The sequence below is a fragment of the Syngnathus floridae genome, chromosome 12 (assembly GCF_059516105.1).
Source record: "Syngnathus floridae isolate MCC-2025c chromosome 12, RoL_Sflo_1.0, whole genome shotgun sequence".
In the NCBI taxonomy this organism is placed as follows: Eukaryota; Metazoa; Chordata; class Actinopteri; order Syngnathiformes; family Syngnathidae; genus Syngnathus; species Syngnathus floridae.
In genome coordinates this window covers 12917833-12930670 of record NC_142424.1, presented here as the reverse complement: position 1 = coordinate 12930670, position 12838 = coordinate 12917833, and the positions used below count along the sequence as shown (strand labels likewise).

Sequence of the window (12838 nt, the reverse complement as noted above, 5' to 3'; positions counted from 1 at the left end):
GCCAGCGGCCAGGCTTGGTGCACTTCACCATCCCAGAAGAACTTCTTATGGTGGGACACGGCAGCTCAGGGCCATTAACCAGACAGAACCTTGTACAGACGTACGTAGATGTTTTCAACGATCCAGTTGAGTCACTCCCAGGGGATGTTCATTTTGAGTTAGATACTAATGTACCCCCAGTGCAGGCTTCCCCACGCAACGTCCCGGTGGCCTTCAGGGAGGCAGTCAAGGCCCAGTTGGATAGGTATGAGGCGGATGGCCACCTAACGTCAGAGTCTGAGCCTACTGAGTGGATTAGCAACATGGTGATTGTCAGAGGGCAGAAAAGTTGAGAATTTGCATAGATCCCAAGTCATTAAATCGGGCTCTAAAGAGGTCCCACTACATTATGCCAACACTTGAAGATGTGTTGCATAAGCTGCCCAGGGCCCGCGTCTTTACACTAGTAGATGCAAGAGATGCCTTTCTACAGTGCAGATTAGACAAAGAGAGCAGTTACACCACCATGTTCTGGACACCGTGGGGCAGGAAGCGGTGGTTAAAGCTGCCGTTTGGAATGTCTGTGGCCCCAGAGATTTACCAGCGAAAGCAGTATGAGCTAATGGCAGGGCTGGATGGGGTGGAACCTATAGCAGATGACATATTGATTGTGGGGTGTGGGAGGACAGATGAGATAGCCACACGGGACCATGATACAAAGCTGTTAGCGCTCATGCAAAGATGCAGGGAAGTAAAGCTGAGACTGAGTTTAAAGAAACTAGTGTTCAGGGTCAAAGAGGTCGAGTTTCATGGACACATCCTATCAGCGGAGGGCCTTAGAGCAGACCCGGAGAAAATCAGTGCGGTCCAGGACATGCCACACCCCGAGGACGCCAAGGCCGTGCAGCGATTCATTGGGTTTGTGACCTTCCTCGCAAGGTTCATGCCACGCCTCTCTGAGGTGTGTGAGCCACTACGGAGATTTTTGGACAAGGATGTTCCATGGCATTGGCTGCCAAAACACGACGCAGCAGTCGAGGAGATTAAGCGTCTCGTCACGTCGGCCCCGATCCTGCGATACTACGATGTGACCAAGCCAGTCACCATACAGAGTGACGCAAGTCAGAAGGTACTTGGCTGTTGCCTACTGCAGGAGGATCAGCCGGTAAGCTTTGCGTCACGGGCACTTACTCAGACGGAGCGGAACTATGCACAAATCGAAAAGGAATGTCTGAGCATAGTGTTCGCGTGTCAGCGATTTCATTACTACCTGTATGGGTGGGGGGAGATCACAGCGGAAACCAACCACAAGCCACTCATCTCCATTTTCACCAAGCCACTCCTCTCAGCGCCCAAACGACTCCAGAGCATGCTGCTCACACTACAGGGCTACAATCTGAAGGTGGTGTACAAGCCAGGGCCCAACATGCACATCAGTGACACCTTGAGTAGGGCCACGGCTTCACCGCAGGGGCCTGGCACGAGATATACAAAACAAACTGTTTGCTGCATGCAGAGAGCACAAGTGGACGCTGAACAGATAAATCAGGCTGAGCATCTGAACGTCACCAGCCAGCGGCTGAGGCAGATAAAACTGCATACAGTGGGTGATGGGAGTCTTCAGCTGTTGCAATAGGTAGTGCTCCGGGGTTGGCCAGGTCGCCGGGAGGACACTCCATTGGCAATCAGAGAATACTGGTCAATCAGGGATGAGATCAGCGCACAGGATGGAGTGCTTTTCAAAAGTCAGCGAGTCATAGTGCCCAAATCATTGCATGCTGAAATGTTGAAACGCATCCATGCCAGCCATGTAGGAGGAGATGCCTGTTGCCGACAGGCCAGAGACGCGCTATTCTGGCCCAACATGCACGGTGAGATCAAGGACTATGTGAGCCAGTGCTCTGCCTGCAATGAATATGCACACGGACAGCAGCGGGAGACGATGATGACCCATGCACTCCCTACACGACCATGGCAGATCCTCAGCATAGATCTGTTCACGCAGGCTGGCAAGGACTTTCTAATCATGGTTGATCAATATTCGGATTTCTGGGAAATAGAGTTGCTCCCAGATCTTTCAGCTGAAACCACGGTGCTGAGGTGCAAGGCCCAGTTTGCACGGCACGGTCAGCCTGACCGGGTAATTAAAGACTGCGGTGCCCAGTTCGACTGCGAAACGTTCAGGAGGTTTGCGAGAGACTGGGACTTTGACCATGTCAAATCCTCTCCCAGGTACCGAAAATCGAATGGGAAGGCTGAGTCAGCCGTGAAGATTGTCAAGGGCCTGTGCAAGAGGTCAGCGAGGGTGAGGACTGACCCTTGGCTGGCCATCTTGCAGTGGAGGAATACGCCTACGGAAGGCATGATGAGCAACCCCGCGCAGAGGCTGATGTCTCGCAGACTGAGAACGCCACTCCCGGTTGCTGACACTCTTGGAGCCGAGTGTTGTGGCGGGGGTTCCAGACAGGCTGCAAGTGAAACACCAGACTGCCAAACTCTGGTATGACAAATCGGCCAGAGATCTGCCTGAGTTGTGTATTGGACAGGACATAAGGATGAAGCCCCTGCCTGGGGACAGGACGGGCAGGTGGCGAAGAGGAGTGTGCTTACAGCTGGTGGGCCCCAGGTCATACCTGGTGGACGTTGAAGGGACACTGTACCGCCGTAACAGGGTGGATCTGCGACCTGCGGAGAGTAATGCCGCAATGCCTGGGCAGCACGGAGTGCGGTACAACAGCCCGCCAGCTGACCAATCCGGGGATCCACCTGACGACGCGGTTGGCACGAATGATGACACTGACACAGTCGCCCAGGAGGTCACACTGCAGGGGCAGAGTGACGTCCACCAGCCTCAGAATGGATCGCCTCTACATACACCTGGGCCAGGGCGCAGGACAGCCAGTGGCAGGCTTGTAAGAGCGCCGAAGAGACTGGACTTGTGAGCTGTGGGTACTGTGGGGCCTCGAGGTCAATTGGGTTGTTGACGGGGACAAATGTGTGAAAAAAAAAAAAAAAAAGACGTTACATGTTGTTCTTTGAAATGTGAGTTAGGAGTTGTTTAAGTGTTTGATGATATGACAAGTGGGGGGAGACATATTGTTGGAAGTTAAATTTGATCTTCATGTATAAGTTACCATCTATAAAAGGGGAGATGTTAGAGATGTTATGCTGTGTTGTGTGACGTCATGACGCTCGGGCGTCAGTTGAATACAGACACAGACTTGAGCAACAGTTGTCGTCCGCGGTCTCTTTCATATCAGTATATATATATATATATATATATATATATATATATATATATATATATATATATATATATATATATATATATATATATATATATATATATATACACACACAAACAAGCACACAGACAAAACTATGACAATATGGACATGATCGGGGACGAGTCGTGACAAACAGTGGCATAAGCAGTTATCTGCTTGTATATATTTTCCCCATGTCAATGTCTAAGATCATCAGACAAATCCAAACATTAGAGTAAGTTAATTTAAGGATGATTTATTTTACCAAAAAGATTTTAAAAAAAAAACGAAGCTGCCTGGCCATGTGTGAAAAAGCATTTTTTTCCCAAAACCACCCTCAGCGACAACTGAAATCAAGTGTTTTTTATAACTAGCAATGGTTTGTTCACATCTCTGTGGAGATATTTTGGTGCAATGTTAACTTCCAATCGATATGTAGACATATAGTGACAAAATTGGAAACTCCAAGCCAAACTAGGACAAAGCATACCATACCACAGTTGGCTGGAGGAGTCATTTCCTCTTGTTTGAGAAGAGAAAAAACTTTAATGCCATTTCAAGTCCAAAATGTTGAATTTATGTACAGTAATCCCTCGTTTATTGTGGATAATTGGTTACAAAAACCACCCGCAATAAGTGAAATCCGCGAAGTACGGTCACCCTCTCATCTGTACTTTTTTTTCTTTTTTTTTAATTTGTACATTTTTTGTGTCAACAATTGTATGTGAAACCATTTAAGTGCATATTTTATCATTAAAACGTTAAATAATTGTTTCAAACATGTAAATTATACATTAATAGTATAAATAACATACAGAAAATGTTGTATAAATATTGAAAATATAAATATACGTGTGTGCGTGTAACATTTTAACAAGAAGTACTGGGCAGGCTAACGAGTTAGCGGAAAGATGCTAATTCGCGATCGTGCTAACACGCGAAAACGGAGCTCTGACGGAATTTAAACGAACATTTGGAGCAATACTACATTGTCCTAAATGTTAGACACATGTGATCGTTCATTTCTCTTGTTAGGAGACCCACTTACATCGTCGACGACTCCTGTACCACTGTAACCGACATATGGACATGGTATCGCCTGAAAACGGCCTTCAAAATAAATCACCCTACCTCAAATCAAAGCACAGCTGAATAACATAAACAACATGGAGAGTTCTTAACACATACTGTAAATATGTTTCTAGAACAACTTTTATTATTATATTTTTTATAACAAGGTAGAAGTGTACATACTGCAAATATGTTTTTAGAACTCTTTTATTATTATAACAATTGTTCCATAACAAGGTACAACACTGTAAATATGTTTTTAGAACTCTTTAAAGTGTTATAAATTATTATAATTTTTTTTATAAAAAGGTACAAGTGTACGCACTGCAATTGTGTGGGCACTCCTTGCCTTCTGCTGGTGTGTGGGCAAGTTTTGTGCCATAATTCCTTAATTTTGAAGTTTTATTTTGACTTCATTTTTTTTGTAATTTGGAAAAAAAATCCGTCATGTAGTGAAACCGCGATAAACAAACCGCGATGTAGCGAGGGATTACTGTATTACATAGTAACCCCAGTCGGGATCTCACACATTTAAGGACAGCGGTTATTTTTAAGAGAGATGGCGTCCCACTGGCTTGTAGCATATCGACAGCGTACACTGTTATGCCAACTGACCTTTCCTCTGGAAATGCTTGATGTGTTACGATACACAAGGTCTATGTATTAATTCAGCAAGACTGGTGAGTTTTCAAGCTGATATTTTTTTTCAGAACTCAACTTCATAGTAGTGTACTATTTTGGATTGTTGTCCAGCTGTAGAACCCAAGTACACTTCAGTTTGAGTTCAGCAGGCTGTTCTCAACATCACACCCCAAAAACCTGATCCAGGTCGTACTTGGCAGCCTACGGCCAACGAGAGATAATCCTGTGTGCAGTACACCTTCCCCTTGCCTTTCCATAACACTGCACGGAAATGCAGCAAACCAAACAAACATGCTGGTAAGTGGAGCCTTTAGCCTTGGTTCCACTGACGTGATCTACCCTGCTCCACTCTACTCTGCTCTACTCTACTCGGCTCAGCACGCAAAAACAGTGCATCTCCACAGCCGCTGCCACTACCCGGGAGCCCCTCCTCACCCCGTTAGTGATGTCATGTTACAGTGAAATTGAGTATTTGAACTTTCAATCATTGCTAGAGAGTACAGGTTTGACAGTTCAGTAGAGAAAAAAATCTATCTTTTAAACTACTTTATATTCTGTATCAGTCTTTGCATTTGAAAAACTGAAACAACATTCCAATGGAGAAGTCCTCACATGGCCTGGTCAACTGCATGATCCCTGCTATTCAAATGCCCTGCCTTTGGAAAGGGGTTGAGGGGAGAGACTTCTTAACCAGCATCATGCTTCTTTAGTTGAGCAATGATCTTTTCCTGTCACATGGTTTCACCATGGTAATTCTATTAACTGAAGAACCTAGAATTCATCCAGTGAAATTAGGACAGAAGAATATTATTTTAATATAATTATTAAGCTACAAACCGGGTTCGGTTGAAGTTGGGAAATTGTGTAAAATGTAAATAAAAACAAAATACAATGATTTGAAAATCCTTTTCAACCTATATTCATTTGAATACACAACAAAGACAACATATTTCATGATCAAACTCATAAACTTTATTTAATTTTTCAAATAATAATAAACTTAGAATTTCATGGCTGCAACACATGCAGTAGAAGTTGGGAAAGGGCATGTTTACCACTTCGTTACATCACCTTTCCTTTTAATAACACTCAATAAACGTTTTGGAAGAGAGGAGACTAATTCTTCTAGCTTCTCATGTGGAATTCTTTCCCATTCTTGCTTGATGAACCTCTTCAGTTGTTCAACAGTTCGGGGTCTTCCCTGTCATATTTTACGCGACATAATGCGCCACAAATTTTCAATGGGAGACGGGTCTGAACTGCAAGCGGGCCAGGGGAGTCTTTTACTTCGAAGCCACGCTGTTGTAACGCGTGCAGAATGTGGCTTGGCATTATCTTGCTGAAATAAGCAGCGGCGTCCATGAAAAAGACATCGCTTGGATGGCACCATATGTTGCTCCAAAATCTGTATGTACTTTCCAGCATTTATGTTGCCTTCACAGAAATGTAAGTCACCTACATGGGAACTCATGCACCCCCATACCATCACAGATGCTAGCTTTAGAACTTTGCATTGATAACAGTCCGGATGGTCCGCTTCCTCTTTGGTCCGAAGGACACGACGTCCAGTGTTTCCAAAAACAATTTGAAAAGTGGATTCATCAGACCACAAAACACTTTTCCATTGTGCATCAGTCCATTTTACACGAGCTCGGGCCCAGAGAACCTGGCGGCGTTTCTGGATGTTGTTCATAAACGGCTTTTGCTTTGCATGGTAGAGTTTTAACCCGCACTTACTGATGTAGTGACCAACTGTATTTACTGACAGTGGTTTTCTTAAGTTTTCCTGAGCCCATTTGGTGATATCCTTTACACGCTCATGTCGGTTTTTAAGGCAGTGCCGTCTGAGGGATCGAAGGTCACGGTCATTCAGTCTTGGTTTCCGGCCGTGGCGCTTACGTGCAGTGATTTCACCAGATTCTCTGTACCTTTTGATATTATGGACTGCAGATGTTGAAATCCCTAAATTCTTTGCAATTTTGCTTTGAGAAATGTTCTTAAACTGTTCAACTATTTTCTCACGCAGTTGTGGACAAAGTGGTGAACCTCGCCCCATCCTTGCTTGTGAATGACTGAGCATGTTTAGGGAGGCTCTTTTTATACCCAATCATGGTACCCACATGTTCCCAATTAGCCTGATCACGTGGGATGTTCCAAATAGGTGTTTGATGAGCTGTTCTCAGCTTTCTTAGTTTTTTTTGCCACCTTTCCCATTTTCTATTGCACGTGTTGCAGCCATGAAATTCTAAGTTAATTATTATTTGAAAAATTAAATAAAGTTTATCAGTTTGAACATTAAATATGTTGTCTTTGTAGTGTATTCAATTAAATATGGGTCGAGAAGGATTTTCAAATAATTGAATTTTGTTTTTATTTACATTTTACACAATTTCCCAACTTCAACCGAATCCGGTTTATATAAACAAAACATGTAAAAAAAAAAAAAAAGGATTTGTGTGTGTGTGTATATTCAGCATTAGAGCGGACTTGACTGTTACAAAAATGTCTTTGTCTGTTATTTATCCTTTTTGAAATTTTGGCACTTGTTTTTTTGCACTCGTATGCGCTGCTGTGACAAGTAAATTTCCCCGCTGTGGAATGAAAAAAGTTCCTTCATCATCATCAATTCATTTGTAGAACAAACCTACACACTCAGCGTCTACAATGGCCTAATCAACGCCTGGCTGATGCCAAATCTCACTTTTTCTTGATTTTCAAAACGTTCCTAACCAAACTTTACCCACAATTTGTTACATGATATAGACCTGCTCGCTTAACCTGACAAACTGGCCGAGGTAATAAATTAAATGATCATAGATAGTTTGGATACATGTCATCTTATAAGAGCTGCTGTCGGAATGTTGACAGAAATTTTTCACGTTACTTAAATGCCTCTAATCAGCACGTGTTTTTGAAGAATAGAATGTTATGAAAAATCCAAGTTGATGATGTATTTTTTCGAAATTAATTAATACATTTATTGAATCCATCCATCCATCCATCCATCCATCCATCCATCCATCCATCCATCCATCAATCAAATCGCCTGAACCTGACAGACAACCCGTCTACTTAAGAAGTATTTTTGTTGGCCAACAAAGGGCACGCTGGCTCCATAACAATCGTTATTATTTGGCGGCATGGATGTGCTCCTAACAGTTAAACTACTAAGATAACCTAATGGGGAAATGTAACAAAAAGAAAAATAAAGTCAATCTAGCATCATAAGATATTACATTTTCTTATTGTTTTTGCCTCATTTAAAGACGCCTGAAATTACACAATTTCTACACATACGGCATTTCAACATTATGTCCTGCATTATTGATATTATTGAACTCTTTATAAATGTTCAGTTTTGTGTGTACTGATGAAAGACGATACAATTACCTGCGCCAACTATTACAGCTTTGGCTCCACAGCAGTTGATGCAATGCAACAACGATCTAGATTTAATGTTTGTATTCAGAAAAGCAACAGGACAGCCGACCTTTGCCAATCCGAACCAAACGCAGACGAAGTCGGGCTCGTTGTTCATGAGCATGGCAACGCAGTCGCCTTTGGTTATCTTGAGTTTCTGGAGGAAAACATTTGCCAGCCTGTTGCTCCGCTCATCAATATCCTTGTAGGTGTGGACGCTCCCTTCATAAATGATAAAAGGCTTGTCGGGGATACGATGCGCCTGTTGAATGAACCTGTCCAGGACTGTACAGACTCTAGAAGTCAGCCTGAACAGCTCCAGTTTCACACCAAACCGGATTAGACTCAAAAGAAAGAAAAAATCTTTCCAAAAGTAGGGGAAAAAAAGGGTCTGCAAAACATGAGCAGAAAACATACCCACGACTAGAGCTGAGATCCAGGCAAAAGAAAGCATCATTTCTGTGGTGGATTCGAAGAGCGAGCTGAGAAGTACACTAATAACACGCACCACCTACATGCTCAACGAGATAAACATTAACCGAGAGTGACGTAAAACAAATAGCGTTAACGTATCGCATTCACAGATAGACACAGGCCGGCATACCGGAAACGTTCTCTTCTATATAAAACAATTCACGTGAAAGCGTCCCATTCAGAAGAATAATCCACAGACTACTGTGATATAAATACTGTTCATTAAATACGGACACCGACGCTTTCCTGTTTATATCAACTTCTACTGCCCTAAGCATCCTGGGTAATGTAGTATCCATAGGAGTTGGGCTGAGCGGCCCCTTGATTATCGTAAGATTCAAGTCATTTGTTAGATCTCTATTTCATTTCATTTCATATCACAAGTTTAATAGTTCAATATATGAAAACAACCGGGTTTTTTTTTTGGTTTTTTTGTTTTTTTTTTGGGGGGGGGGGGTTGGGCTCAAGGAACTTATTGAGACCAACCCCCCATTGTACAGTGGACATTTCTTAGGTAACACTTCTTTACATTGAATAAGGAACCATTTGACAAATACACCAAATCACTACGTGGAAAGCCATGATAACAGTATGACATTTATTGTTCATGCAAAAATAAACTTACCATTAATCAATAACCACCCATTCCCTTTGTCGTTTGCAATCTCATAAAGTTAAAGTAATTTTTTAAGTGATGAAATTGGACTAAAACACTTAAATGGCGGGCCGAAGGCGATTAAAGTGAACTTGATTGATCTGCATCGAGGGAGTACACGATTTTTTGTGTGATATCTAGTTATCATATTAAGTCAAAAACAATTTGTTGGGAGCTAATTTTTGGTAATACTTTTTCACAATCTTACATTTTAATGAAATGTTTTCTCATGCATATCGTTGGACACCTCTAGCTGGTTAATCAATGACAATTCGCATACGGGGATTAAGGACCCACCCCCCAAAATGTAAACAAGAAGGAACTGCATGCTGTCTGCATTGCATCGGAAGACAGTAAATACAATTCTAATAAAATTTTCAAGACTATGATCCAACTTGTGTAGTGTTTTCATTAAATTTTACTAAGATCGTTGAACCCTGGCATATTTCCTCTTGTATTTCGCAAACTGTATTCAGCCATACTGACGTTACCGAGTTTGCTTGCAATTAACCTAGATGGCTAACGTTAACGTGATATTAACGTTAGTGCTTGTAACGTTACTTTGTGGCGTATTATTTATTTAGGTATTTACAGTGGGAAAAATTGAAGATGGGGTGCTGCATGCATGTGTGCCATTCATGTAAAGAGACCACTAAAATAATTCCATTTTCAGAGACAAGTTGGGTCAAATTTATTAATTGTACATTGCAGTGGGCTAATTTAGGTGTCCCAGAGAGTGCAATAGCACAATTTGCTGTTAAAACATTCAACTTAACAGTTAACAGCCCGATTCCAGATGTGCTAGCTAATGCAGTTTACTACAGAGAATGCTACGTGCAATTTGCAAACACACGGAACATAGAGGCTGCCCGCAAGAGGAAGGAAAAATGACAAATTAGATTAGATTAGATGCAAATTTATTGTCAATGTATAGCACAAGTACAGTACAGCGAAAATAACTGACATCCAACCAGAAGTGGTAAAAACCAGTAAAGTGCAGAGTAATAAGTAATACTGAGCAGTAGGTACAGTGCAATCAGGTAAATATGAGGTGAGTTATACTATGCGGGATAATATACATGAGGGATGAGTACGGATATGACTAGCAAAGTATTTATAATGAGGTGCAGTAGAACAAATATTTGCAGGCGGTACTAGAATGCTAATTATAAATATAGGGTTATAAATATGCAACATAGTGTCAGTATAACCAGATATGAACAGATACGTACAAGCAGAGTAAGAGTGATGAATAAATAGATAGGATAAGAATGCGGCAATTATATGCAGATATGGACAGTATATGCAGGTAATACAGGTGTTGTTGTGGTGGGGTTGTTGTGCTGCAGGGTTCAGAATGACAAGAGTTCAGGGGGGTGACAGGGATGTTGTGCTGTGGAGTTCAGGGCGATGACGGCAGAGGGGAAAAAGCTTTTCCTCAGTCTACTCGTCTTGACCCAAAGAGTCCGGTATCGCTTCCTAGAAAAAAGAAGAGTAAACAGTCTGTGGTTGGGATGATAGGAGTCTTTGATGATGCACTTTACTTTAAACATATGACACATGATTACTGTATTTTATTTTACCTGACTGGCTGTGAAATTTGCCCTGCTTTTTCTCTTAAGGAGAAAGCTATGAATACGGGTGTGAGAGATGTGTATTACTCCTGTAACATGGACACAGCATCTTAATCCTGTAACATGGGCACAGCATGTATGAGTGAAGGTCAGATCTAGTCTGGTATAGACAGGAATCAACAGAATGTTGATTTTGTGATGTGTAACTACAGTGCAGGGGTGTGAAGGAATGGGGTCGAAATACAAAAAGCCCTGCCTCGTTACTGAAGAGAGAGCAACAGCAATCTGTACATGTTCTGTTAGGTTAGACAATCTCATGTACATTTTGATGTTCATATCTGTTCAATTCTATTTATTAGTTTATATAAACATAACTGCTCAATCAGAACACGAATACAACACACATAACTGTATGAACACTCACACATAGGCACACACACACACACACACACACACACACACACACGCGGGGGGTGATGCCCCCCACACTCATGTGACAAGTTCCCGCCTTTCCGGTAAAGGGAAATGTGCTTTCGGGAGTTTGCAAACATATTTTTTAAGGTTGTGTTAAACTTATAATCATATTAATATCTAGTATTGGAGTGCTCGTGTGGATTGGTGGGGGCCGAAGAATGTGCAGGCAAACTGCATGAACTTGTTTTCTTCGAAGTGTTGTGGAATAGGCCCGGATAGGGAGTACCGGAGGAGACCACCTCAAGGTCGGTGAGGAACGAGAACAACAGCACGTCTATGAGGCCGGGCTTCGAGGGGAAAACCCAACCGCCTGACCTCAGCAGCACCTGGACGGGGAGGAGATGGCCATCTACCAATCATCTCACAATATTTTGCATGCTTTAATATTCATATTGTGTTTCTTTAAAACTGGGCAACCCGGAAGAATATGTCGTCTTTTGGTGGTCACAAAAACGCACGAGCTTTAGTGTGAGGGACCCGGGACCCAGGCCTGTACTAGTGCGCTTTGTCAGGAATAAACAATTGGTAAATTTGGTCTGATTGATCTACTGGTCTTCTCTTTGACAGAACGAACTCGCAAAATTGTTAGGTGCGCCAGTGTGTGGATTAGGACATAGCAATTTATGTGTTAAGTGTTGATCGCAATTTGGAGTCAGATCAATAACTAAAATCCGTAACCTAACAGCGGGCAGTATAAAAGAAGCTGACCTGGAGAAGGAAGCTGTTTCATCTGCTGCGTGCCTCGTGCATTGGCTGCCATTAAACAACCCAAGATCTTGCGAATAAAAAAACACCTCTGTACTCCACATCTTTGTTGTTCCTGGCTCAAATCCCCGTGTTGGATTTGGTCCACAATTTGGGAACCGCGCTGTCCGCGCCTCACGGCAAAAGCCAGAGCCAATCACCTGTTATTCAATTTACTCCCTGCGTGTTCGTTTTCTTTTGCAATGTAAGGAAAAGACTGAGACACCGAAACAAAATTTAGACTCACACAGGTTGGTTGAGTTCAATCACAATTCTTCTTAAGAAAGCTCTGTTTTCAGGAAAAGTACAATACAGTGCTGGGCCTTTCGTGCGACCATGCTCAAGAGCAGAAAGTCTCCATTCAGAAAAGGCAACGTTCAAGGTTCTTTGGTCAGCTTATATTCAGTTGCACATGCCGGTGTGGGGCGAATTTGATGGGCGATGAGTCTTTGGGGTGGGGCAAGTTCACAGGAGAGTTTGATTCCATGGGAGTGGGTGCTGATTTGGTAAGAGCATGGGAGTGGGTGCTGATTCGGTGA

General features: G+C 42.6%; 1 protein-coding gene across 6 annotated transcripts in view; it reads right to left on the bottom strand.

Annotated features, from left to right (window-relative positions):
• Positions 1–9112, bottom strand: part of slc27a6 (solute carrier family 27 member 6) — a 60463-nt gene extending 51351 nt beyond the window's left edge. For 2 of the 6 annotated variants that reach the window (XM_088392992.1, XM_088392993.1), the window contains exon 1: positions 8349–9110. In XM_088392992.1, the coding sequence (XP_088249118.1) occupies positions 8349–8835 (487 nt within the window). In that variant the 5' untranslated portion in view covers positions 8836–9110. Of the gene's footprint in view, positions 1–8348 lie in introns of all 6 variants that reach the window. The other 4 variants (XM_088392989.1, XM_088392990.1, XM_088392994.1 and 1 more) reach the window with 3 other exon arrangements.
• Positions 9113–12838: the final 3726 nt, after the last annotated feature.